This window comes from Saimiri boliviensis, chromosome 15, assembly GCF_048565385.1.
Source record: "Saimiri boliviensis isolate mSaiBol1 chromosome 15, mSaiBol1.pri, whole genome shotgun sequence".
Taxonomy (NCBI): Eukaryota; Metazoa; Chordata; class Mammalia; order Primates; family Cebidae; genus Saimiri; species Saimiri boliviensis.
Window position 1 is genome coordinate 29,203,094 of NC_133463.1, and position 27,069 is coordinate 29,230,162.

At 44.1% G+C, this 27,069-nt stretch overlaps 1 protein-coding gene across 1 annotated transcript in view; it reads right to left on the reverse strand.

The window, feature by feature from the left end:
* Positions 1–1,401: 1,401 nt before the first annotated feature.
* The window catches only part of LOC120362152 (lysosomal-associated transmembrane protein 4B-like), a 66,163-nt gene continuing 40,495 nt past the window's right edge, over positions 1,402–27,069 (reverse strand). Inside the window, 5 exon segments of the mRNA XM_039464402.2 lie at positions 1,402–2,922; positions 14,782–14,877; positions 18,644–18,742; positions 23,715–23,837; positions 24,855–24,928. Coding sequence (XP_039320336.1) covers positions 2,845–2,922; positions 14,782–14,877; positions 18,644–18,742; positions 23,715–23,837; positions 24,855–24,928 — 470 coding nt within the window. The 3' untranslated portion in view covers positions 1,402–2,844.

Below are 27,069 nucleotides of genomic sequence, written 5' to 3' on the forward strand. Positions count from 1 at the left end.
CTTTGCTCTATTGAAGCAATATACCTGCTACCTGTTGACATACATTAAGGAACATATAATTTTTATTTCCTGGGTTAAAAGGTTTCTGTCTTAATAAAAGCTGTGTTTACACTATTGATGACTTAAAAAAACAAAAATAAACTACTTCTGCTGCTCCTGGTTTGCTGAAAACCTGATACCTTTTTTTTGGGGTGGGGGGGACAGAATCTCACTGTCACCAGGCTGGAGTACAGTGGCACTCGAACACTGCACTCGGCTCACTGCAAACTCCACCTCCTGGGTTTAAGTTGATTCCCCTGCCTCAGCTTCCAAACTACTTGAGATTACAGGTATGTACCACTACGCCCAGATAATTTTTGTATTTTTAGTAGAAATGGGGTTTTGCCATGTTGGTCAGTCGGACTGGTCTCGAACACCTGACCTCAGGTGATACACTCGCCTCAGCATCCCATAGTGTTGGGATTACAGGCGTGAGCCACTAAGGCTTGCCTGATCATGTACCATTTCTCATACTGCAAAAATGATTAGGCAAAGAGCTATAAAATCATGGGGAATAACATACAATCAACTGTGATTTCCTATGTGCCTTCCCCAGGGATCATCAACTACCTGATAGGCCTTTCCCATTCTTTGTTTTGAGACAAGGTCTCAGTCTGTCACCCAAGCTGGAGTGCAAATAGCATAATCGTGGCCACAGTTCACTGCAGCCTCAACCTCCTGGACTCAAGCGATCCTCCCATCTGAGCTTCCTGAGTAGCTGAGACTACAGGAACAAGCCACTGGGCCCAGTTAATTTTTACACTTTGCATAGAGATGAAGTATCACTATGTGGCGAGGCTGGTCTCTAACTCCTGGGCTCAAGTGATCCTCTTGCCTTGTTCTTCCAAGATATTGGGATTATGGGCATGAGTCACTGCCCCAGGAACCTCTCCATTCCCAATAAGTCATGTGTTTAACTTTGTGTCAATTTTCTAGACATAAAGCTTCAAGGACAGAATTACTTACGTTGAGTTTATAAAGAATGCCAATGAGACACCCCCAAAAAAAAACACACAAAAACACTTAGGCAGATTCCTTGGGATAAAAATCCCCCTTATCTCTCTTATTTAATCTCCCTTGGAATGTAGCAAAATCTTAACTGCTTATTAAAAGTGCATATGGACATAAAGCAATCATAAGCAAAACAGCTGAACACATGGTTAGGAATGTTGGAAGCTCGAGTCTGTTGGTTCTCCATTCCTCTTGACCTCAGATGCTGATTTTATCAGCACTGGGATATTAAAAACACTGTGTGTAAATCAAACCATAAAGCCTACTCCTCAGGCTGAACTGTGTGCATCTGCCCGGCCACATGTAGGGGGAAAGGTCCTCAGACACAATCAGCAGAGTCACAAGGTCATCTTGGATGTGGGCAAATCTCTTTTTAATTGCAAAAGACTTCATTTATAGCACATTCAGTAATGAACCAACAGGAGAGTTGCTGACTTTGGAAGAGATGAATATATAAAAATCCCTTGCAGTTCAGGTAGTCAAGATAATAAGCGCATACAAGGAAAGCAACCTTCAATTTTCTGAAAATGTTTACATTTTAAAAGGTCACTGGGTATACTTGGAAGTTCAAAGCGGTAGAATGTACCTGGGAGGGAAAGGAGGAGGAAAACCCTTTTCCGTGTTGTCAGGCAAATGTATATGAAATATATCCCAGTTCCGCTTGGTAAAGTCAGCTGGACGACCTCCTTGAACCAGGCTGGGGCAGAACACTTAGTGAAAGCGGGCCCTGGGTCGGGATGTGAATCCAGGAGAGGAGCAGCAGATCTCGTGCAGTGCCAAACACACCCGTCCCACCCTCTAACACAGACCAGGCACGTCACCCCATGTCCCTGGACCCAGATGCACGAGAACAGTCATCAGATGGTTACTGCTCCCACGGCCTAGCGCTTTCTAATGGTCTTGATTTAGGCCATGGAGAAAAATCCTTTACCAGCAAGTGCAAATCGTCATTGAACTTAAGCCATAAGGGATGCTGTGGGGCAAATTCTTGTAATACATATATAAGGACTTCTATTTACCTAATTAGACCAATGATTACACAATTGACATTCCTGTTTTCATAAGGGTTTGTTTTCTTTTTTTTTTTTTGAGACGGAGTTTCGCTCTTGTTACCCAGGCTGGAGTGCAATGGCGCGATCTCGGCTCACCGCAACCTCCGCCTCCTGGGCTCAGGCAATTCTCCTGCCTCAGCCTCCTCAGTAGCTGGGATTACAGGCATGTGCCACCATGCCCAGCTAATTTTTTGTATCTTTAGTAGAGACGGGGTTTCACCATGTTGACCAGGATGGTCTCGATCTCTCGACCTCGTGATCCACTCGCCTCAGCCTCCCAAAGTGCTGGGATTACAGGCTTGAGCCACCGCGCCCGGCTAAGGGTTTGTTTTCTAAACTGGAATGGCTTAAGAAAAAGTTGTCTGCTTTTGGTTTTATTTTACACTTTCAAATAGAGGGAGTAGAGAGAAAAAGTGTGACTAACTGCCTAACTTTGGAGCCCAGCAGGTACAAAAGCGAACTTCTCTGAATCTCGGTCCATCAGAACTGGGGGAAGTTTCAGTGCCTGGGGAAGGTTAGTGAAGCCCATTACACCCCGAATCCTACAGAAATAATTCTACAGCTCATCTATCACAGTGTTCTAGTAAAGCATATGTTGAAAAGTACAGGTTTCAACCTAACATCTAAATTTTTAAAAGTAGCATTTCAGCAACAAACAAGCTCAGAGAGCTCATCGCAAAAGTGAAATAACAGAACTACTGCTCAGATGTCAAAAAAGTCAAGCTGCTGCCCTCAGCTCCGCTTAGGCAGACACGTAAGGTGGTGGCGGCTCCTTGGCAGCACCATTCACAGTGGCATCATCATACGGGGGTAGCAGCACCTGAGAAGAAAGAGGGACGGTAAGTTAGCGTTTAAAGAGCACGCACGTTCCCCAAGGTTTAGCTGTCACTGAACTTTTACGCAACTAAAGACGTTCCACAACTTGTACCAAGTTCAATTTTCTAGTAAGTGGATACACTTCATTAAACGACTTTCTGAAACCTTCAAGAAACAAACGAAGAGAGACTCTCAAGCCCTGAGTTTTTCTAACCTTGTCCATGCGTACCTGGATGGCCAGAGGGCTTTGACTCTAGGAATAAAGAAATGGTCATGGCTCTGAAGAGGAAAAAGGACCCCTAGGTGAGTGTCAGTGTACACACACAAACAGGACAGGCACTTGACCGACCACCGGCAAACACTCATGGCAAGAGCTGCAACATGTAGTGAAAACACCAAGCTTTTAGCGTCAGCCTGGAACCAAAGCTGGGGTCAATCACACATTATCAGCGCAGCCTTGGGTAAGTTACTTAACATCAGTTTCCATGACTATGAAATAGGGATACCTGAGAGTTAGCGGTCTATACACTGGCAGATTTGGGCTTTCTTGGAGTAGAAAATGGAACACAGAATAGATCAACTCAATATAAACACTCTTGATTCAGTAAACTAGCATTTATTATGCCTCCAGTACATAACAATCATTGTGGGTAAAAGATAATTAAGGTAAAAGACAGTCCCTGCCCCTTAGGAGTTCAGAGATGAGAAGACTAAATAAAACCTCACCTACTGCCGGGGGCAGTGGCTCAAGCCTGTAATCCCAGCACTTTGGGAGACCAAGGCAGGTGAAACACGAGGTCAAGAGATCGAGACCGTCCTGGTCAACATAGTGAAACCCCGTTTCTACTAAAAATACAAAACATTAGCTGGGCATGATGGCGCGTGCCTGTAATCCCAGCTACTCAGGAGGCTGAGGCAGGAGAATTGCCTGAACCCAGGAGGCGGAGGTTGCGGTGAGCCGAGATCGCGTCATTGCACTCCAGCCTGGGTAACAAGAGCGAAACTCCGTCTCAAAAAACAAAACAGGGCCGGGCGCGGTGGCTCAAGCCTGTAATCCCAGCACTTTGGGAGGCCGAGGCGGGTGGATCACAAGGTCGAGAGATCGAGACCATCCTGGTCAACATGGTGAAACCCCGTCTCTACTAAAAATAGAAAAAATTAGCTGGGCATGGTGGCACGTGCCTGTAATCCCAGCTACTCAGGAGGCTGAGGCAGGAGAATTGCCTGAACCCAGGAGGCGGAGGTTGCGGTGAGCCGAGATCGCGCCATTGCACTCCAGCCTGGGTAACAAGAGCAAAACTCCGTCTCAAAAAAAAAAAAAAAAAAAAAAAAAAAAAAACAAAACAAAACAAAAAAACCTCACCTACCTCAAGTGATTGGTGGAAAGGGAAAGACTAGTCACAAACAAAACCACACTTGGTTAAATTTTGTATTAGGGATATCACTTATGCTCAGAGCGGTATTCATCAATTTCATGAATTCTCATTTATCTGTCCCTTTAGCTCCTACAAGAACACTAAAATTTTAAGTTTCTGTTTCCAGTTTCTGTCACATTGCACTCTCCCAAACACACACACACCCCTCCTCTCTAGCTCTGCACACTTCATTACTGCTCTCCTCCCAGTCCTGGAGCTCCTGTGGGGCTGAAGCTGGGTCTCACTTCCCTGAGGGTGGTCCAGTGCCTATTTGACAGCAGGAACTCAGATGTTTGCCGAGTGACAGAAGTGCCATTTAGGCTGGTCCCTGAAAAGCCTGTATGGTTCCTTCAGCCAACTAGGCAGAGGGCATCTGTATTAGCTGGGGTCCAATCAGAACACAGAAGCCACACAGTGATGTGAATGAAGTTTAATGAAGAATTATTAACAGGGGCCTGAGGAACAGGGAACTGACTAATGGGGGGAAGAGAGCACTAATGGGTATCAGGATTGAAGGAGGGCACCAGGGGGGCTAGGACGGAGGTCCCCAAGGCTGGGCTGAGACACGGCGGGGGAAGGTGTGGCTGAAGCCCCCTGGACGTGGAGAAGCCTCCTGCTGAACCAGGTGCGCACAGAAGCATCCGCAGGAAGCCACCCGAGAGGCAGTGGGTGCTGGCAGACCTGTCATGAAAAGGTGCTGCCGCCACTGTCCCCACTTGCACTGGGCCCTGGGGGGCACTGCCAACAAGGTCCGAACACCACAGAAGCACACAGGAACGGGAGAGGGGCTTCCTCCTGCAGCGACCCCTGCTGGCCTGGCTGAGCAGGGTCAGGAGGTAAAGGAGCAGCATCCGCAAGGCCCAGCCCAAGTCAAGCTAAATGGGACTCTGGAACTGTGATGCAAGAAGCAGATACACAGCCGGCAACACACAGGCAAAGGAATGCGCTAGAGTCACGCCTGGCAGCAGCTCCCTAGCCTTTGTCCCTGAAAGAGGTAGTGGCCTTTGCCTATGTGCTAAATACTTTCAACGTCAGGTACTACCCAAGGTACAGACGCTGGGGTAATGTTCAGCATTGCCCACGTGGAAAAGGAATGGAGTAGGCAAGATACGCTCAGGACAGAACACCCGCCGGAGGCAGGGAGGCACAACAGGAAACCACGCCCAACAAACCAGCACCCCCTGAGCACCTACATGTCCAGGGCACTCACTCACAGCGACTCAAGCCTGAAGGCATGTCTCTGTCTGCTCAGGGACCTGCAGTCTAGCGGAAGGCAGACACAGTAAGACTGAACATGAGCCATGTGTGGATATAGACAAGATATTAACCAAGGAGACAGGGACGACCAACATAGGCTGCAGAGTCGAGGGAGGGTGCTCAGTAGGATGAGAAGGAGGTTACCTGGTGTGGCGCGGCGTAAGGAGGATGACATTGCAGTAGGGAATTAAGAGGGAAGCACACGACGAGGCACTTTCTGGGAACTGCAAGGGGTATGCTACAGTGAACACTGAAGGGAGAATGTGGCAGAGATGAAGCTGGAAAGACGGGCGAGGGTCAGCACATGAGAGAGCCTCACGGACGAGCCTGACAAGTTCCAGCCAGTATCTAACAAGAGCATCTCCACTAGCAGTTCCACAGGGTCAGCTTGAGCTGAGGGAAGAAAAAAGTCCTCTCTAAAACTAAGCAACAGCTCTCTTCTCTGTGTCTGCTTATCTGACTTTAGGACTGAGCCTCCAGCCCATATACATGTGTGTACATTAGATACAGCAAATTATAACAAGTGGAAACAGCTGTGTCCAGCACCAGAAATATTAAATTTAGCATGACTGAGCTTCAGCACAATGCCCCACCACTGCATTAAACATTAACTGACTCATATACTTACTGTTAGATAAATTATTCTAAAACACAGTAGAGCTACTTAAATGTTTAACACATAGAAATGGGGTCTTCCCTGTTGCCCAGGCTGGTCTAGAACTCCTGGCCTCAAGTGATCCTCCCACCTCAGCTTCCCAAAGTGTTGGGATTACAGGTGTGAGCCACCTTCCCAGCCTTTAGAGCCACTTAAAAGGTAAAAATCAGCCATCATATCCACCATTTTTTTCTGAGCAAAATGCAATATTCAAATTTAAATCTCCAAAATGTTCACAGAACATAAAATACTCTTAAAAAGACAAAAAAAGGTGCTGGAAATCTGCCTTTTGTCAAAATAAAACTTTCACATTTCATTTGGCAGTCTGCCACTATTTCTTGCTATTCATCTTCAAACTTGTTTTAAAGTTTCATTTTAAATCAATACTTTAACATTTTTGGGGAGGGGGACACAGCCTCCTGAGTAGCTGCGAATACAAGCATGAGCCACCACGACCAGCTAATTTTTGTACATTGTGGTAGTTTTAGTAGAGATGGGGTTTCACCACATTTGCCAGGCTGGTCCCGAACTCCTGACCTCAGATGATTTGCCCTCCTCAGCCTCCCAAAGTTCTGGGATTACAGGCATGGGCCACCACACCAAGCAAATACTCTAACATCTTGATAATCTTTTCTTTCAAATATTCTGTTGCCTTGGACCCGTAATCCAAAGCTCAAGAGGCCTGGAGAAGAATTTCTCCTTTCATGAAAGTTTCTGACACCCTCCCTTGTTTTCACTTTTCCTTCAACACGTACTAAATACTGACTGCAAAATATTCCCCAGATGACGCCTTTGGACTAGTTTCAAAAGGTCTCTACATGGAATTGGCTTTAACTCCTTGTAGGGGCAGCATCATCTTTTTATCTAAGTGATGCTGATACTAGTGATGATAAAAGCGAAGGGCTGGTGAAGGAAGCATTGCCACAGTTTCCACTGCAGTCTATTGACTAAAAGCACTTGCTATTTCTCTTTACTACAAGGATCTGTAAAGTACTCCAAAATCTGAGAAAATAACTATAGGATCAATGAACACAGAATGTGCCCATTAAGATGCCATATGGCTGGGAGCATGGGCTCACACCTGTAATCCTAGCATTTTGGGAGGCAGCGGCAGGCAGATCACTTCTGGTCAGGAGTTCGAGACCAGCCTGGCTAACACAGTGAAACCCTGTTTCTATTAAAAATACAAAAAATTAGCTGGGCATGGTGGCGGGCACCTGTAATCCCAGCTACTGAGGAGGCTGAGGCAGGAGAATCACTTGAACACGGGAGGGGGAGGTTGCAGTGAGCCGAGATTGCACCATTGCACTCCAGCTTGGGCAATAAGAGCAAAACTCTCTCTTAGGTAAAAAAAAAAAAAAAAGCCATATAACAAAACTGGCGACAACATTATTATGTCGACATTTGTGGAAGCTGGTGTTACTTAAAACCATTCTTTTTAATTTTGTTTTTAAAAACTTAATCATTCACCATCAATGACCAAAAATAGTCTCCAAGAACTAAGAATACAGGGCATGTCCTACTTCTGAAGTCACATCCTGACAAGCAGCAGCTACTCAAGGGGCATCCAGATAAACATACTCATGAGCTTAATACCACAACCACAGACCTCTTTAGGTCAAGCAGTGCTCAATACAATCACATGCTAATCTAAGCTCAGTTTCTTGGACTTGATCTTAACATGAGTTCAGTCATGGAATGGCTGGATGATAGTGGAACTCTCTTCCACACAAAAGGGAAAATCCCTCTTGCTAATGACCTCTGAAGTTCATTAGAAAGACTACCCTCTATCTGTACATAATGCCTCTTCTATTGAAGTTGTCATGCTAGGTGACAGCCTGCTGGTAGGAAAGAAACTCATCATCCATTTCAATTTAACTCAACAGAGATTCAGAGTGTTACCAGAGGTAACTTCACACTCCTCAGTTACATCAACATATACAACAGTTGGAGAGAGAAATAAGTCAAAGTCAAAGGTTGCAAAATCTGACATTCTAGAATAAAAGTGATTCTAACTAGGCAAAAATCCATAAGATATTAATAATTGGGGGAACAGGCTAGGTTCATGCCTGTAATCCCAGGAGTCTGGGAGATTGAGTCAGGTGGGTATATGTTTGAGCTCATGAGTTTGAGACTACCCTGGGCAAAATAGCAAGACTCCATGTCTCTATTTAAATTGTAAAACATTTTCAGGAAAACGAATTCACTCCATCAAGTAATGATAAATAAAAATATGCTCAGGGGAAAAGAACTATTTACTGGTAAAAATAGAAAATATTTGGATACTATGGTTAGAACTGGACTTTAATATTAGTTAAGTCACAAAAGGCTTATTTGGAATTCTACAGTTGCTAGCATTACATTCCCCAAAGTATGAAGTTTAAGTTACACTAGGGTCTTCAGACATTCATAAGAATATATCACAAAACATTAAAAGATATGATTGTGTTAGGGTGGTAGCTCATACCTGTTACTCCAACACTTTGGGAAGCCAAAGCAGGAGGACTCCCTGAGCTCAGGAGTTCCAGGCCAGTGTGGACAATATAGAAGACTCAGTCTCTACAAAAAATACAAAAATTAGCCTCAGGAGGCTGAGGTGGGAGAATTGTTTGAGCCCAAAGTGTTGAGGTTGCAGTGAAGCATGATTGTACCACTGCTCTCCAACCTGGGTAACAGAGCAAGACCCTGCCTCAAAAAAAAAAAAAAAAAAAAAAAAAGGCAAATAAAGAGACGCTGATTGTGATCATGGATTCTTGGGGATCCACAAATGGACTGCAAGGAATCTACAAGTCCCCTGAAATTGCAGGCCAAATTTTCCATCTACATGTTTATTTTCCCAGGAAGGCTGTCTAGAGTTTTCATCAGACTTTCAAAGAACCACCTTGGAGATTCCGAGGTCTAACGCTGGGTGTGGGGGCAGTATAAAGCACAAGGTAATTGCACCGAAAGTCTGCTCACTGGTCCCCACATCCTGGTAAGGGTGAGGTAAAGCTATAACAAAATCAATGCCCAGATGACAACCGTGTGGCCCCTCACCTGGTCTGGAACAGGGTGAGGCGAAGCCTCGGGAAACAGAACTGACAAAGTGTCTTACAGATCAAACGTTTGGAAAACAATATTAATAGGTAACTCACAGCTCTGAGAGCCACCTAGAAAAGTCTGGGGCTAGATAAAAGGTTAAAAAAAAAAAAAAAAAAAAAAAAACCGCCGGGCGCGGTGGCTCAAGCCTGTAATCCCAGCACTTTGGGAGGCCGAGGCAGGTGGATCACGAGGTCGAGAGATCGAGACCATCCTGGTCAACATGGTGAAACCCCGTCTCTACTAAAAGTGCAAAAAATTAGCTGGGCATGGTGGCACGTGCCTGTAATCCCAGCTACTCAGGAGGCTGGGGCAGAATTGCCTGAGCCCAGGAGGCGGAGGTTGCGGTGAGCCGAGATCGCGCCATTGCACTCCAGCCTGGGTAACAAGGGCGAAACTCTGTCTCAAAAAAAAAAAAAAAAAAAATCCTAGAATGGAAAAAAAACAAGGCAAATGATAGTCTTGGAAAATCGAGAGTTGTATGAGGAAGGAAATGTACACTACAGAGCTCTGTGCTGAAGGATATTCACATATTCATAGAGGCAAAGTAAGCACTAGCTGATGACGCAGGCAAAGCATGAGATGAAACTAAACGAGGAGATGAGAAGAATGAGAATTACATCCTAATCAAAAGGCATCTCACATTGATCATCAGTAACTAGCAAAGGAGACGATTTTAAATTATGGAGGTAAGTACAGAAGAAATGCATGAAAGAGTTTTCTGCTGGGTTCAAAAAGTGGAGGATGGGGGAAGGAGTGACGGGCGATTAAAAAGGAAATATTTTGATTCTGTGATTTTTAGGGATGTGTGTGCAATATGGCATTAAAAGCAACATTTTCTTTGTTTTGTTTTTTGCTTTTTGTTTTTTGTTTTTTTTTTTGAGATGGAGTCTTGCCCTGTCACCCAGGCTGGACTGTAGTGGCGTGATATCGTCTCACTGTAACCTCTGCCCCTGGGGTTCAAGCAATTCTCCTGCCTCAGCCTCCTGAGTAGCTGGGATTACAGGCTCCTGCCACCACAACTGGCTAATTTTTGTGTTTTTTGTAGAGAAGGGGTTTTACCATGATGGTCAGGCTGTTCTCAAACTCCTGACCTCATGATCCACCCATCTTGTTCTCTCAGAGTCCTGGATTACAGGGGTGAGCCACTGCCCCCGGCCTAAATATCTTTAATAAATGTATTTATGTGGCTCAAGCCTGTAATTCCAGCACTTTGGGAGGCCAAGGTGGGCAGATCACCTGAGGCAGGGAGTTCGAGACCAGCCTGGTCAACATGGCAAAATCCTGTCTCTAATAAAATTACAAAACTTAGCCGGATGTGGTGGTAGGCACCTGTAATCCCAGCTACTAGGGATGCTGAGGCAGGAGAATTGATTGAAACACAGGGGCAAAGGTTGCAGTGAGCTGAGACTGTGCCACTTCACTCCAGCCTGAGCAAATCAAGCAAGACTGTGTCTCAAAAAAAAAAAAAAAATTTTAAATTGGTTATACCACATTTGCCTATTTTGATGTGAGATTCCTTTACTCAAGCCAAACAGGATAGGGGAGGTAAGTATATAATGTCTGGGCTTACCTTTAAGATACCTGGTTGAAGTAGCTCACACCTCTAATCCCAGCACTTTGGGAGGCCTGGGCGACAGGATCACCTAAGGTCAGAAGTTCAAGACCAGCCTGGCCAACATGGTGAAACCCCATCTCTACCAAACCAACAGAAATTTTGGCACATGCCTGTACTCCCAGCAACTCGGGAGCCTGAGGCAGGAGAATCGCTTGAACCCAGCAGGTAGAGGCTGCGGCAAGCCAACATCACGCCACTGAACTCCAGCCTGGGCAACGAGAGTGAAATTCTGTCTCAAGTAATAATAATAATAATAACAACAACAATGATATCTAAAATAAGCCAGGCGCAGTGGCCCACAGCTGTGATCCCCACCTGCGCTTTCAGAGGCTGAGACGGGTGTTAGCTAAAGGTCAGATGTTTGAGACCAGCCCGACTAACATGACGAACCCCAATATCTACTTAAAAATACAAAAATTAGCGGATGTGATGGCAAGTGCCTGTAATCCCAGCTACTTGGGAGCCTGAGGCAGGAGAATTGCTTGAACCCGGGAGGTGGAGGTTGTGGTGAGCCGAGAGTGCGCCATTGCACTCCACCATGGGTGACAGAGATTCTGCCGCGCCAAAAAAAAAAAAAAAAAAAAAAGGTATCTAGAATTACGTTTCCAAACTTTTTGAATGCCCCTGCCTTTGATATACACTATAAGTAAACACAGACACACAACTCTGTATTTTTTTTTTGAGATGGAGTTTCGCTCTTGTTACCCAGGCTGGAGTGCAATGGCGCGATCTCGGCTCACCGCAACCTCCATCTCCTGGGTTCAGGCAATTCTCCTGCCTCAGCCTCCTGAGGAGCTGGGATTACAGGCACGCACCACCATGCCCAGTTAATGTTTTGTATTTTTAGTAGAGACGGGGTTTCACCATGTTGACCAGGACAGTCTTGATCTCGTGACCTCATGATCCACCTGCCTCGGCTTCCCAAAGTGCTGGGATTACGGGCTTGAGCCACCACGCCCAGCCTACAACTCTGTATTTTTAATTTTAAGGTATACATTTTGGTACATCTTAACATCTCACAATTTGGCTGTGCCTTTTAACTGACAGCACCTCACAGTTAGAAGCACCTAAAATAACAGTGCTATTGACAACTAATAACATCTTGTATTCAATGAATCTAAGGGCCAGGCGCGGTGGCTCAAGCCTGTAATCCCAGCACTTTGGGAGGCCAAGGCGGGTGGATCACGAGGTCAAGAGATCAAGACCATCCTGGTGAACATGGTGAAACCCCGTCTCTACTAAAGGTGCAAAAAATTAGGTGGGCATGGTGGCGCGTGCCTGTAATCCCAGCTATTCCGGAGGCTGAGGCAGGAGAATTGCCCGAACCCAGGAGGCAGAGGTTGCGGTGAGCCGAGACCGCGCCATTGTACTCCAGCCTGGGTAATAAGAGCGAAACACTGTCTCAAAAAAAAAAAAAAAATCAAATCAATGAATCTGAGACACCAGGAGATGAGAGTATAAACACATTTTGGGGGTTCTAATGAGAAACTGTCCTCTCACCTAGAGTAAGGAATTATTTCCAAAGGCAAACAAGATACAGGTTGATTTTATATTCAATTTACTGTAAAACTACTGTTTTCTTCACTTCATAATAGGAGGTAGCCTATTAAATCTAAATGTAGGGAAGTTTAATTCTCAGCAAAGGAGCTATCCAAATTATTTGATACAGATTGTACCCAAAATATAGAATTCACATTGCAAATACTTTCAATTGGCTCCAAAAATTAGAAAATACCAAAATAATAGTGGCCCAAACTGAAAGGTAAAATGGTTCTGCACACTTAAGTATTTTAACAGTTAAGTAAACATTGGATATTTAAATATTGAGGAAATGGAATGAGCAGTGCGCTATCACCTCGGGAACCCTATCAGAGGCATCCCAGCAGCTGCCTCTCCATGTTCCCGAAGCCCGAATGCACGACGCCACCTACTGTACATGACAACAACCGTTCCAGGGGACTCCAATCCCAGCACTCCCAGCTGCTGGTGCAAAACGTTGGCTGGAAAAGGAGGGGTGCAGGGACTGCTCAGAACCTTGGATATCAGACTCCCATTTCACCTGCCTCCCCGCCCCACATCCTTCCCTGCCACCTCCCTTGCAGAACTGGAAAGGGAAATACATTCCCAGAAACCTTTCCTAAACTGTAAAAAGATAAAATGCCATGCCTCATTTGTCCCTACAGTAAAATCAATATGGACTCTGAGGCACCTTATTAAATAAGTTCTGTGCTGGCTCACACCTGTAATCCCAGCGCTTTGGGAGGCTAAGGGAGGCAGATCACCTGATGTCAGGAGTTCGAGACCAGCCTGACCAACATGGAGAAACCCCATCTCTACTAAAAACACAAAATTAGCCAGGCATGCCTGTAAGTCCAGCTACTTGGGAGGCTGAGGCAGGAGAATCGCTTGAATTCAGGAAGTGTAGGTTATGGTGAGCCAAGATCACCTGGACAACAAGAGCAAAACTCCGTCTCAAAAAGAGATGGCGGAGTCAGATGACGTTCAAGGTGTTACCCTACCCTGCAAGTGTATGATTCTATGTTAAGTGAGTCACACACAAGACAGCTCCTGTCACTCCAGCTCCCTCAATGATCAACTATTAACTACCTCCAACAGCTCTCCCATCTGCCCGCCTCACTCCCCGCACTCTTGCCCTGGGCCACACCTGGGTATGCCAGGTTTTGTGAATCTGGTCACGGCTGTCTATTAAACCATTGCTCATGCGTATTTGATTGAACTCAAGAAATGTGTGGTGAGCATATACAGAAACTGTTCGTGCATAACATGCTTTAAAAATCCCACAGAGTTCTCAGTAATACAGCAGCTTACGCCCATATATTTAATACAAAGTCTGTACCTGTTTTATTCTCATTTTATACACAAGAAAGTAATGCAAGGAACAGGCTGGATGATTTTGATAAGGTCAGAGTGAGCAAGTCACCAGAGAAAACAAAAACACAAAACTCTGCTCTAGTATAAATGTGACCTCCTACCATTTGTGTTCCTTTCACATGGCCAGTCCATACTGTCCTGTCTGATCCTATCCGTTTTGACCCACCCATCTTGTCCCGTGCCACACAGTGACAAGTCATCCATTGCCATCGTTGTCACTAACCTCGCATGGAGCACTTCCTGGTACCAAGCATGACATCAGGCCCTGTGCTGAAAATGCTGATGATGGAGACACCCTAAGGACTTATACCTTCATCTCACCATGAACCAGGAAATTTCAAGATAATTTACATGAAGTCGGTATGTTTTCATGGACTCTTCCAGTGAAGACACATTTTCAAAGATCTTTTTATGACAGGATTGTCATTTTAAAGTATGAACAACTAGTAGCAGAACAGAGATCATTTAAATTCTTTTACTAAGAATGTATACATAGGGTAAGTTATGAAGACATAATAACCTTGGTTTTTTTTTTTTAACCTACCTGTAAACATCGCATCTCAGTTTATCTTCACATACAAAGTGAGGTAACATAATGTCATACAATGCAGAAACGATATCTAGAATTATATACCATGGTTCAATAATGCAAGTTTAAGATACATAATTAATGTAAGGTGCATACACTATCTATCTGTAATGTATTTTAAAATAAACCAAAGTTGAACCATCTACATGTTAATGTCCTGTAAGAAAAACAAAATACATTTCATTTCACTTTAAAGTTAAATGAATGTTTTGATAATGAAGATGAATCTTTTCATAACTAAGGAGCTCATGAGTATGTTTCAATAACAATGAAAATATAGCAGACCCTAGAAACATTTAAAGATCATCATACAGTAGAGGTGTGGGCGAGAGCTCTACCGTAAGTGACATCATACCTACCGTATTGTCATTGCTGGTAACGTAAACCAGGACATCGGAGGAGTTCCTGCCGTTGATGTATCGGTAGCAGTTCCAAACACAGCTAATCAAGTAACCCTGAAAATGAGGAGTGATTATCAGATTTTTAATTTTCAAACTGCAGGTAATTTCAAATACCACACAGATGAAGCCATATTAAAAAGTTTTTATTGACATAAGCAATAAATTCACATACTCTAACAACTCTACTCAACCGAAAGTCCTTAAAAGCACACATGTTGTGTATAGTAACTTCTTGGCACTGTGCTACTGGAGCCGTATTCTATCACATAATGGGGGTGTCCGGGTGGTACTGCGGGAAGGTGGCAGAGAGAGGGGTTGAGAGTTGAACAAGAAATTTCTAAGACTAGGTGTCTGGAAAGAACAAGTACACAGTTAACATTTATTGCTCCTGAATTCACAGAACCATCAAATGTATTAATCCATTTATCACCATACTTTAACTGCTTCTTTGGAAATTTTTATTCTATGTGATTATCTGCAATTTTACTATACAACCAGTTTTTGTTTTTAAAATTTCATAGCATATAAATTTATCTCAGTCAATAAGATTCACTAAAACATTTCCCTTTTATTAATGAAATATCCGACAAAGATACTTAAAAATACTGTCCAAAATAAACACTGCTTAGAAATAAAACATGAGTTCATGGGAGATGCTTAAGTTATGAGCTCTGTACTTTCATTTCATCATTTGTAATTGGATTATCTAAATACTTTAACATTAAAATTCTCTGATTAAGCCGGGCACAGTGGCTCAAGCCTGTAATCCCAGCACTTTGGGAGGCCGAGGCGGGTGAATCACAAGGTCAAGAGATCGAGACCAACCTGGTCAACATGGTGAAACCCCGTCTCTACTAAAAATACAAAAAATTAGCTAGGCATGGTGGCGCGTGCCTGTAATCCCAGCTACTCAGGAGGCTGAGGCAGGAGAATTGCCTGAACCCAGGAGGCGGAGGTTGCGGTGAGCCGAGATCGCGCCATTGCACTCCAGCCTGGGTAACAAGAGTGAAACTCCATCTCAAAAAACAACAACAAAAAAATTCTCTGATTAAAAGTTTAAACAGAGAGAGAAACCTGATTGCTAAAATCCAGGAAATAAATTGCTTATGAGAATGTAAAATAGTTGTAACCACTGTGGAAAAGTCTGGCACTTCCTCAAAAGGTTGAACAGAGTTACAACATGACCTAGCAATTCCACTCCTAGGTATTACATATACATATACATTGTGTGTGTGTGTGTGTCTGTGTGTGTGTGTGTTTGTGTGTGTGTGTGTGTATAAAATATATACATATTATATACCCAAGAAAATTAAAATATACATCCACACAAAGCTTGAATGTTCACAGCAGCATGATTCATAAAAATCAAAAAGCAGAAGCAACCCAAATGTCCCTCAGCTGATGAATGGATAGACAAAATGCGTCACCATCCATACAATGCGGTATTAACAGCAATAAAATAAAGGGGTCAGGTACGGTGGCTCACACCTGTAATCCCAGCACTTTCAGAGGCTGAGGCGGGTGGATCACTTGAGCCCAGGAGTTTGAGACCACTCTGGCCAGCACGGTGAAACCCCGTCTCTTATGAAAATACAGTAGTGAGCCGGGCATGCCTGTAATTCCAGCTACTTCACAGGCTGAGGAAAGAGAATCGACTGAACACTGGAGGCAGAGGTTTTTGCACTCCAGCCTGGGCAATAGACTCTGTCTCAAAACAAACAAACAAACAAAAAAAACCACAACAACCACCTGGCGTCTCACTGTGACTTGGGCTGGAGTGTAGTGCCACTGTCGTAGCACACTACAGCCTCACATACTGGACTCAAGGGATCCTCTCACTTCAGTCTCCCGAAGTGTTGCCATCACAGCTGTGAGCCATCTCACCTGGCCAAATGATTTCCAATGAACCATTTTCTTTCTACTCCTTTTCATCATAGGACCCATATGAATTTTTTGCCTTAATGCAGCTTTCCAAAGTTTACTGAGGAATGATTTTTGAAGAATGAGCTAATTTTACGCCAAAATTAAGACAATGAAAAGCACTGAGATTTAAAAATTCAAAGCATGCTCATCGCAGTGGCTCACACCTGGAATCCCACAACTCTGGGAGACCAAGCAGGAGGCAGCCTAGGCTACACGGAGAGACCCTGCCTCACAAAAAATAAAAAGGAAACAAGAAAAGGAAACAACAGTTCAAAGCATAAAGAACCAGGGAGTTTTCTACCTTATAGTAGCTCACAAGCACAAGTTATCGTGATGTTTTTACAAACGGATTGACCAAGACGAAAAAGAATTGATGCACTCCTGCTGGAAGTAGAAGTCATTTAACTTTGGGAGGCATCAATTTGACAACTTATCAAAGGCTTTCCAACCATCAATACCCTGATTTTAAGAAATTTACCTTCAGGAAACAGATGCATAAATATACGGTTGTAGGCCGGGCGCAGTGGCTCAAGCCTGTAATCCCAGCACTTTGGGAGGCCGAGACGGGTGGATCACGAGGTCAAGAGATCAAGACCATCCTAGTCAACATGGTGAAACCCCGTCTCTACTAAAAATACTAAAAATTAGCTGTGCATGGTGGCGTGTGCCTGTAATCCCAGCTACTCAGGAGGCTGAGGCAGGAGAATTGCCTGAACCCAGGAGGCGGAGGTTGCGGTGAGCCGAGATCGCGCCATTGCACTCCAGCCTGGGCAACAAGAGCGAAACTCCGTCTCAAAAAAAAAAAAAAAAAAAAAAAAAAAAAGGGCCGGGCGCAGTGGCTCAAGCCTGTAATCCCAGCACTTTGGGAGGCCGAGGCGGGTGGATCACAAGGTCAAGAGATCGAGACCATCCTGGTCAACATGGTGAAACCCCGTCTCTACTAAAAATACAAAAATTAGCTGGGCATGGTGGCGCACGCCTGTAGTCCCAGCTACTAGGGAGGCTGAGGCAGGAGAATTGCTTGAACCCAGGGGGCGGAGGTTGCGGTGAGCCGAGATCGTGCCATTGCACTCCAGCCTGGGTAACAAGAGCAAAACCCCGTCTCAAAAAAAAAAAAAAAAAAAAAAAAAAATATACGGTTGTACTTAAATATATTCACTGCAGCCCTATTAAGTAAAAAATGTCTCAATATTCAACAATAGGTAATTTATTAAATAATGATACTCATATAATGGATTGAGACAGAACAATGTTCAGAAAAATACTACACTTTGGCCCAAAAATTACAAAACAATATTTATTACACAGATTTTTTTTTTTCTTTGAGACGGAGTTTCGCTCTTGTTACCCAGGCTGGAGTGCAATGGCGCGATCTCGGCTCACCGCAACCTCCGCCTCCTGGGTTCCGGCAATTCTCCTGCCTCAGCCTCCTGAGTAGCTGGGATTACAGGCACGCGCCACCATGCCCAGCTAATTTTTTTTGTATTTTTAGTAGAGACGGGGTTTCACCATGTTGGCCAGGATGGTCTCAATCTCTTGACCTCGTGATCCACCCCCCTCGGCCTCCCAAAGTGCTGGGATTACAGGCGTGAGCCACCGCACCCGGCCCTATTACACAGATCTTATAATGGATGTTGCAGTATTGTATACTGTGTAATGTATAACATTATGTTAACTTATCTCTGTCCAGATATATTTTGGACTCCTTGATCAAGCTGTGGAATTGTGGTTAGTGCTTTCCTCTAATGTAGACATAAAGAACTGTTATCTTAGGTAATCCAAAAGCAACTTCGATGTCCAAAGAAAGACAATCAACTGACCAAAGTTTTTTTTACTTCTTTGGCATTCAGGAATACACTTAATATTTTTAGACTATAAGTAAAATCTTCATGCTTACCTTGAAAGTCAAGATGATGCTAATAAACAGAAGAATAATAAGGACCAAACAGGTAGGATTCACTGACATGACATCATCTCTGTAGGGAAAATTAGGAGGCTGCAAAAGAAAAAGGCCTCGTTAGCAAATCTCTCTCATCATTCCAGAGAGTATTCCTTGGGCAGCAATTCAGACATGCTTATCAGAAAGCAACGGATTAAAGCAGACAGCTAATATTTAGGACCAGCACAAAAGTTCTATTGTGACTCTGCCCTCCTACCACATACAAGTTAGAAGTCACCGGTCTGGATCCAGGGACATTTTGTTTATCTGGGGACCTCTGAAATGTGGATTCTCTACAAGTTCTGAGCTTTTTTTTTTTTTTTTTTTTTTTTTAAGATTGAGTTTCTCTCTCTCTCACCCAGCTCAGCAAGATGGGAGGCTGAGGTGAGCAAATCACTTGGGCCCCGGTGGTGAAGGTTTAAGTGAGCCAAGATCATGCCACTGCACTCCAGCTGCCTGGGTGACAGAGCTAGACCACGTCTCAGGAAAAAAGAAAAAAAATAAAAAAGATTTGGATACATAAGCTTCCAAATACTTAAGAATTCTGTTTGGTTTCAGCTGCTGTCTGTCTGGGCCTTATCTATAGTTTTTTTTTTGAGATGGAGTTTCATTCTGTAGCCCAGGCTAGAGTGCAGTGGCACAATCTTGGCTCCCAGCAACCTCCCCCTACTGGGTTTGAGTGATTATCTTGCCTCAGCCTCCCGAGTAAGTGGGACCACATGCATCACCCCCACACATAGGTAAAATTTTTGTCTTTGTAGTACAGATGAGGTTTCATCAGGTTGGTCAGGCTGCTTTTGAACTACTGACCTCAAAAGATCCACCCACCTCAGACTCCCAAAGTGCTGGGATTACAGGCATGAGCCACCGTGCCCAGCCTAGTTCTGAACCATTAAAGGGTGTATGCAGGGCAAGGGACAGAAACCTATTAAAATGCTGTTTTCTTTGCAAAGAGCATTTTTGTTGATGATACTTCCTTCAACACCGCATATTCTCTTATAACTAGCAAGTACTTCTGGGGCAGTGAGGGTGGAGGAATTAAGCCCTACCATCTGACCACAACACCAGGTCAAAGGGAACCTCTTTAGGAGGATCAAAGCCTGCTACTATGGTTAGAGGGAGTTGCCAGACTTTCCCCACAAAACACTCACACAGCATTGATCAACGCCTACATCACTGGCCTAGGGAAGTGAATGGGAAGGCAGCCTACTGTGCTATCTCATCTTTTCTTTCTTCCTCACCATTCAATACTATGTGTTTGGATTCCTGAGCAAGATTCCAAAGCAAAGTTGTTTCCAATGTTGAGGAAGAACATGGAGAAAGCCCATGACTCCTGTGCTTGGCTCCTGCTCACCAGGGTGAACACCACCTAATGGTTTTCAGAGTCTCCTTGCACGTAGGACAAAATATCTAAGAAATAAAACTGACAATCATCGTGATCAGATCATGCAATTTTATTCTTTTATTAAGAATTAAAGGCCGGACACAGTGGCTCACGCCTGAAATCCCAGCGCTTTGGGAGGCCGAGGTGAGTGGATCACAAGGTCAGGAGTTCGAGACCAGCCTGGCCAACATGGTGAAAACCCCATCTCTACTAAAACTAAAAAAATTAGCCAGGCGTGCTGGCAGGCACCTGTAGTCCCAGATACTTGGGAGAGGCAAGAGAAATGCTTGAACCCGGGAGGTGGAGGTTGCAGTGAGCTGAGACTGCACCACAGCATTCCAGCCTGGACAACAGAGGGAGACTCTGCTCCAAACAAACAAACAAACAAATAATAAATAAATAAATTGGCTGAGCATAGTGGCTCACACCTGTAATTTCAGCACTTTGGGAGACTGAGGTAGGCAGATTGCTTGAGTATAGGAGTTTGAGACCAGCCTGGACAACATAGTGAAACACCATCTCTATTAAAAATACAAATTTAGCCAGGCATGGTGGCACATGTCTGTAGTCCAAACTACTTCGGAGGCTAAGTGGGAGGATCACTTGAGCCCAGAAGATTGAGGTTGCAGGCCAGGCATGGTGGCTCACACCTGTAATCTCAGCACCTGGGAGGCTGAGGCAGGCAATCACCTGAGATCAGGATTTCAAGACCAGCCTGGCCAATATAGTGAAACCCCATCTCTACTAAAAAAATATAGCCGGGCGCTGTGGCTCACGCCTGTAATCCCAGCTCTTAGGGAGGCAGAGGCGGGAGGATAGCTTGAGCCCAGGAGTTTGAGACCTGCCTGGGCAATATAGCGAGACCCCGTTCTCCACAAAAAGGAAAAAAACAAAAAGACCAAAAAAAAAATTTTTTTATATATATATATATAAAAGACAGCAGGGCGTGGTAGTGGGCACCTGTATTCCCAGCTATTCAGGAGGCACTGGCAGGAGAAACACTTAAACCCGGGAGGCAGAAGTTGCAGTGAGCTGAGATCCTGTCACTGAACTCCAGCCTGGGCGACAAGAGCAAAACTCTGTCACAAAAAAAAAAAAAAAAAAAGAAAGAAAAAGAAGACTGAGGTTGCAGTAAGCCTAGGCCACACCGCTGCATACCAGACTGGGTGATAGAGTGAGATCCTGTCCCCCGTACCCCAAAAACAGAATAAATTAACTTGGCATTGTTGAGAAATTGCACTATTCCTGTGTCTAAATTTTTTTTCCTTTTTTTGAGATAGAGTCTCGCTCTGTCACCCAGGCTGGAGTGCAGTGGGCCTCACTACAACCTCCACCTCCTGGGTTCCAACTATTCTCCTGCCTCAGCCTCCCAAGTAGCTTGGACTACAGACATGTACTACCACGACCGGCTAATTTTTGTGTTTTTAGTAGAGATGGCCTTCCACCATGTTGGCCAGGCTGGTCTCAAATTCCTGCCTCAAGGGATCCACCAACCCTGGCCTCCCAAAGTGCTGAGATTACAGGTCTTAGCCACCGCGCTGTGTCTAATTTTTAAAAGAGATTAAAATGCAAGTATGTGGCCGGGAGTGGTGGCTCACACCTGTAATCCTAGCACTTTGAGAGGCTAAGGAAGGTGGATTCCTTGAGGGCAAGAGGTCAAGACCAGCCTGGCCAACATGGTAAAACCCTATCTCTACTAAAAACACAAAAATTAGCTGGGTATGATACCCAGCACCTGAAATCCCAGCACTCCTGGAGGCTGATGTGGGTGGATCCCTTCGGGCTAAATGTTTCAGACCAGCCTGGCCAAGATGGTAAAACCCCATCTCTACTAAAAATAGAAAAATTAGCCAGGCATGGTAGCAGGTGCCTGTAATCCCAGCTATTTGGGAGGCTGACGCAGGAGAATCGCTTGAACCAGGGAGGCAGAGACTGCAATGAGCTGAGATCAATTGCACCCACTGCACTCCAGCCTGGGTAACAGAGCAAGACTCCATCTCAAAAAATACAATAAAATTGGGCCAGGCACAGTGGCTCACACCTATAATCCCAGCACTTTGGGAGGCTGAGGTGGGGGGATCGACCGCGGTCAGGAGTTCGAGACCAGCCTGGCTAACAGTGAAACCCTGTCTCTAATTAAGGTACAAAAAATCAGCCAGGCATGGTGGCACATGCCTGTAGTCCCAGCTCCTCAGGAGGCTAAGGCAGGAGAATCACCTGAACTTGGGAGAAGGAGGTTGCAGTGAGCTGAGCTTGTGTCACTGCACTCCAGCGTGGGTGACAGAGCAAGACTCCACCTCAAAAAATGAAAATAAATAAATAAATAAATAAAGTTGGCTTGGTACAGTGACTCACACCTATAATGCCAGCACTTTGGGAGGCCAAGGCTGGAGGATCACTTAAGTCCAGGAGTTTCAGGCAAGTCTGGACAAGATGGTGAAACCCCATCTCTACAAAACATACACACACAAAAAAAAATTTAGTTGGGCATGGTGGTGCATGCCTGTAGTGCCAGGTATTCAAGAAGTTGGGATGTGAGGATCATGTGAGCCTGGGAGGTCAACGCTGCAATGCGCCAAAATAACGCCACTGTACTCCAGCCTGGGTGACAGAAACCCTGTCTCAAAAAAAATAATAATAATAAAGTTACAGAGGTATCCCAACCTCATAACCACTGTAAGTTTCTTAACACCCAGCCACTAATGTTCACTCATATGGTCACAAAGGACATTTAACCATAAACTAGTCCCAAAATAATGCTTGGGAAAGGAGGGATAGTAGGGTCAAACGTATTTGGGAACTAATATAGAGCAGAGTTCCACTTTCTTTTGATTTTTCTTTTTTCTTTCTTTCTTTTTTTTTTTTAAGATTCTGCCTCGCTCTATTGCTCAGGCTTGAGCGCAATGGAGTGACCTTGGCTCACTGCAGCCTCCACCTCCCAAGTTCTAGCAAATTCTCCTACCTCAGCCTCCCGAGTAGCTGGGGTAACAGGTATGTGCCACCTCTCCCAGCTAAGTATTTTGTTTGTTTGTTTTTGAGCAGAGTTCCACTTTCAATACACTAGCAGAGGCAAAAAGCTATCCTTTTTTGATAACTGAGAAAATTACATTTTACCAAACAAGATTCTTAGTAACCAGACTATAATTTAGGTAGGCACATCAAATACCGACATCACTGCTACCAATAATAACCCCGGCCCTCAAAAATTTCTTATCAGGCCAGGCACAGTGGCTCAGACCTGTAATCCCAGCATTATGGAAGGCTGAGGTGGGTGGATCACCTGAGGTCAGGAGTTTGAGACCAGCCTGACCAACATGGAGAAACCGCATCTCTACTAAAATACAAAATTGGTCAGGTATGTTAGTGCATGTCTGTAATTCCAGACTCTTGGGAGGCTGAGACAGGAGAATCACTCAAACCCAGGAGACAGAGGTTGCAGGGAGCCGAGATTGCGTCATTGCACTCCAGCCTGGGTGGCAAGAGCACGACTCCATCTAAAAAATAAATCACTAAATAAATAATTCTATCAGTAACTCAGCTGCGAGCTAAAAATCCTGAAATTAATGTCTGTGTCTCTCTATGACTCTACATCCCTTACTTAACCGGCTCTCCCTAATAAAAAGAAGCAGTAAGAGGCCCACATACCAGTTGTCGTATGTATTCCTGAATGGAGTTTGGATAAACAAGCACAGTGATTGCAACCAAGGTGTTCAGGGCAAAATCAAAGATCTGGTAACAGAAGAATGGGATAATCCAGGCTGCGTGTTGCTAAAAAGAACAGAAAACAGAGAGTTAATGTGTTCAATATTATAAAATATTATTTTTTCAAATTCAAAGAAATATTTTATTAATCTGAAAGGAAATGGAAAAATTGAAATTCATTAAACAAGGTCTTGGTGGAAACCGCTATGCTAAATATAAGCAGTCAACAAACAAGCTTCAATGAACATTTCCAGGAGGTGGGGTGGAGTGGCTCACACCTGTAATCCCAGCATTTTGGGAGGCTGAGGTGGATGGATCACCTGAGGTCAGGAATTCGAGACCATCCCAGCCAACATGGTAAAATCAGATCTCTACCAAAAAACACAAAAATGAGCAAGGTGTGGTGGCACACACCTGTAGTCCCAGCTACTCTAGAGGCTGAGGTGGGAGAATTGCTTAAACCTGGGAGGTGGAGGTTGCAGTGAGCTGAGATTGTGCCACTCCACTCCAGTCTGTGCGACAGTCTGTCCCCCTCAAAAAAACAAAACAAAAGCAAACAAACAAACAAAAAACATTTCCAGGACTATAATACTGATTTTATTGCTTTTCCTAGTACCATCTAATACAAACGAGAGATATAAACATTATTCAGAGATTCTTTTTTTTTTTTTTTTTTTTTTTTTGAGATGGAGTTTCTCACTTGTTACCCAGGCTGCAGTGCAATGGCACGATCTCGGCTCACCGCAACCTCCGCCTCCTAGGTTCAGGCAATTCTCCTGCCTCAGCCTCCTGAGTAGCTGGAATTACAGGCATGTGCCACCATACCCAGCTAATTTTTTGTATTTTTAGTAGAGATGGGGTTTCACCATGTTGACCAGGATGGTCTCGATCTTTTGACCTCGTGATCCACCCACCTCAGCTTCCTAAAGTGCTGGGATTACAGGCTTCAGCCACCGTGCCCGGCCTATTCAGAGATTCTTACAGAAAGCTGGAAAGTCCCTTCTTTCTTACTATAGATAGCAGCACAGATGAACCATGTAAGAGACCCAGGAAAAGGCCAGCATCTAATTGCAAGCTGCTTACCTTGTATGCTCCATAAGTAGCCATAGCACATATCAGAATCATGAGAAGAGAAATCGCAATGGCAATGCACATGTCTGCCGAAGATTAAAAAGAAATTTTTAAAAAGAGGCAATCAGTAGTGGATCAACTGTTTGAATACTTTCAGTCTCTTCTCAAAGACATTTTTTAAATAAACTAGAATAAAGTTAATAAAAACTTTATATTAAGAGATTATTTCAAAATAGAGAAAGGGATATTAGTTTACAAGTATTTTTTAATGTTTGGTCATCTCGTCCTCTAAATTATATAAATAATGATTAGGTATTACTTTATAGATACATAGGTGTCTAACTTCTATTTTATAAACACACTGTATGACTCAAAGCTCTAATAAAAGTCTTCACATATTGCCATCTTATTTAAAATAAAACCACTTCTTATCAAGGCCTTGATGATCCGATTTCAGAGCATGTCTACCTCTCTAATCTCACCTCACCTCATCCCACTCTCTTGCTCACTATAAGATAACCATAACATCTAATTCATTTTATTTAATTTTTATCTATCTATCCATTTATCTATCTATTTATTTATTGAGATGGAGTCTCAGTCAGTCACCCAGGTTGGAATGTAGTGGTGCAATATCAGCATAACACAACCTCCACCTCCCAGGCTCAAGTGAGTCTCCCACCTCAGCCCCCTAACTAGCTGAGACTACGGGTGTGCTCCATCATGCCCAGCTGATTTTTGTATTTTTGGTAGATATGAGGTTTCACCATGTTGGCCAGGTGGGTCATGAACTTCTGATCTCAAGTGATCTGTCAGCCTCAGCCTCCCAAAGTGTGGGGTTGATAGGCATGAGCCGCCACACCCAGCCTTTTTTTCTTTAGTCAGTCTCTGATAAATAAGGGGCGTTCTTCTGTTTCCCAAGCTGGAGCTGCAGTGGTGTGATCATGGCTCACTGCAGCCTCGATTGCCTGGGCATTGCCACTATGCGATTACAGACATGAACCACTGCACACGGCCAAACACTTCTTAAAACAACTTGGCAGGTACACAAGTGCTTGTAGCACCATTAGTTGCTACAGGTAATAAATATTTTATGAATATTCTTTTATACCTACTCAATATTTAATAAGAAATAATTCTATAAAAATCAACTCCAAACGACTGGGTTTTTAAAACGGCTTTTCTTAAATCTGGCAGAACAAATTATTGTTAATGAGAAAAATAATACTGGTTTTTATTGTACATGCAACTTTTCTAAATAAAAGCTTTGAATATTTTCAACATAAAGATCTAGAGGGGAAAAAATGATCCTTATACTAAATCTCTGCTAAATTGCAAATCACATCCTGATTTCAAAAACATTAAAATGTAAACAACAACAACAACAATATGCATCGGAGAAGAAGCTGCTGAGAACAGAACAGGAAAAGAGGAATACTGGACACCAGAGCTGATCTAGCTCCTGCTCAGCCAGTGGAGAGTAGGCTTAGTGCATCTGTGATGGTTAATACTGAGTGCCAACTTGACTGGACTGAAAGATGCAAAATATTGTTCCTGGATGGGCCTGTGAGGGTGCTGCCAAAGGAGGTGAACAATTCAGTCCGTGGACTGGGAGATACAGACCCACCCTCGATCTGGGTGGGCATCATCTAATCAGCTCCCCGCCCGGCTAGAATAAAGCAGGCAGGAGAAGATGGACGAGCAGACTTGCTGAGTCTTCTGGCCCTTCCTCTTTCTCCAGTGCTGGATGCTTCCTGCCCTCGAACATCAGATGCCAAATTCTTCAGCTTTTGGACTCCTGGACTTACACCAGTGGTTTGCCACGGGTTCTCAGGTCTTTGGCCACAGACTGAAGGCCACGTTGTCAGCTTCCCTACTTTTGAGGTTTTGGGACTCAGACTTATCCATCACTGGCTTCCTTGCTCCTCAACTTGTAGACGGCCTATCATGGGACTTTACCTTGTGATTGTGTGAGTCAATTCTCCATAGTAAACTCCCTTAAATATATCCCATTAGTGCTGTCCCTCTAGAGAACCCTAATACAGCATCCAAAGATTTCAGTAAGACATTTAGCAGAGCTTTTCATAGTATTTTTGTAGGCAAAGTAGGGAAATGTACACCAAGTAAACAGCTTGGTTAGGTGGAACGTCAAGATAAGTAGTGGAGTGGCTCATCCAGCTGACTTCCAGTGCTGTTCCAAATCCACTCTTCAATACCCTGTTCTCTG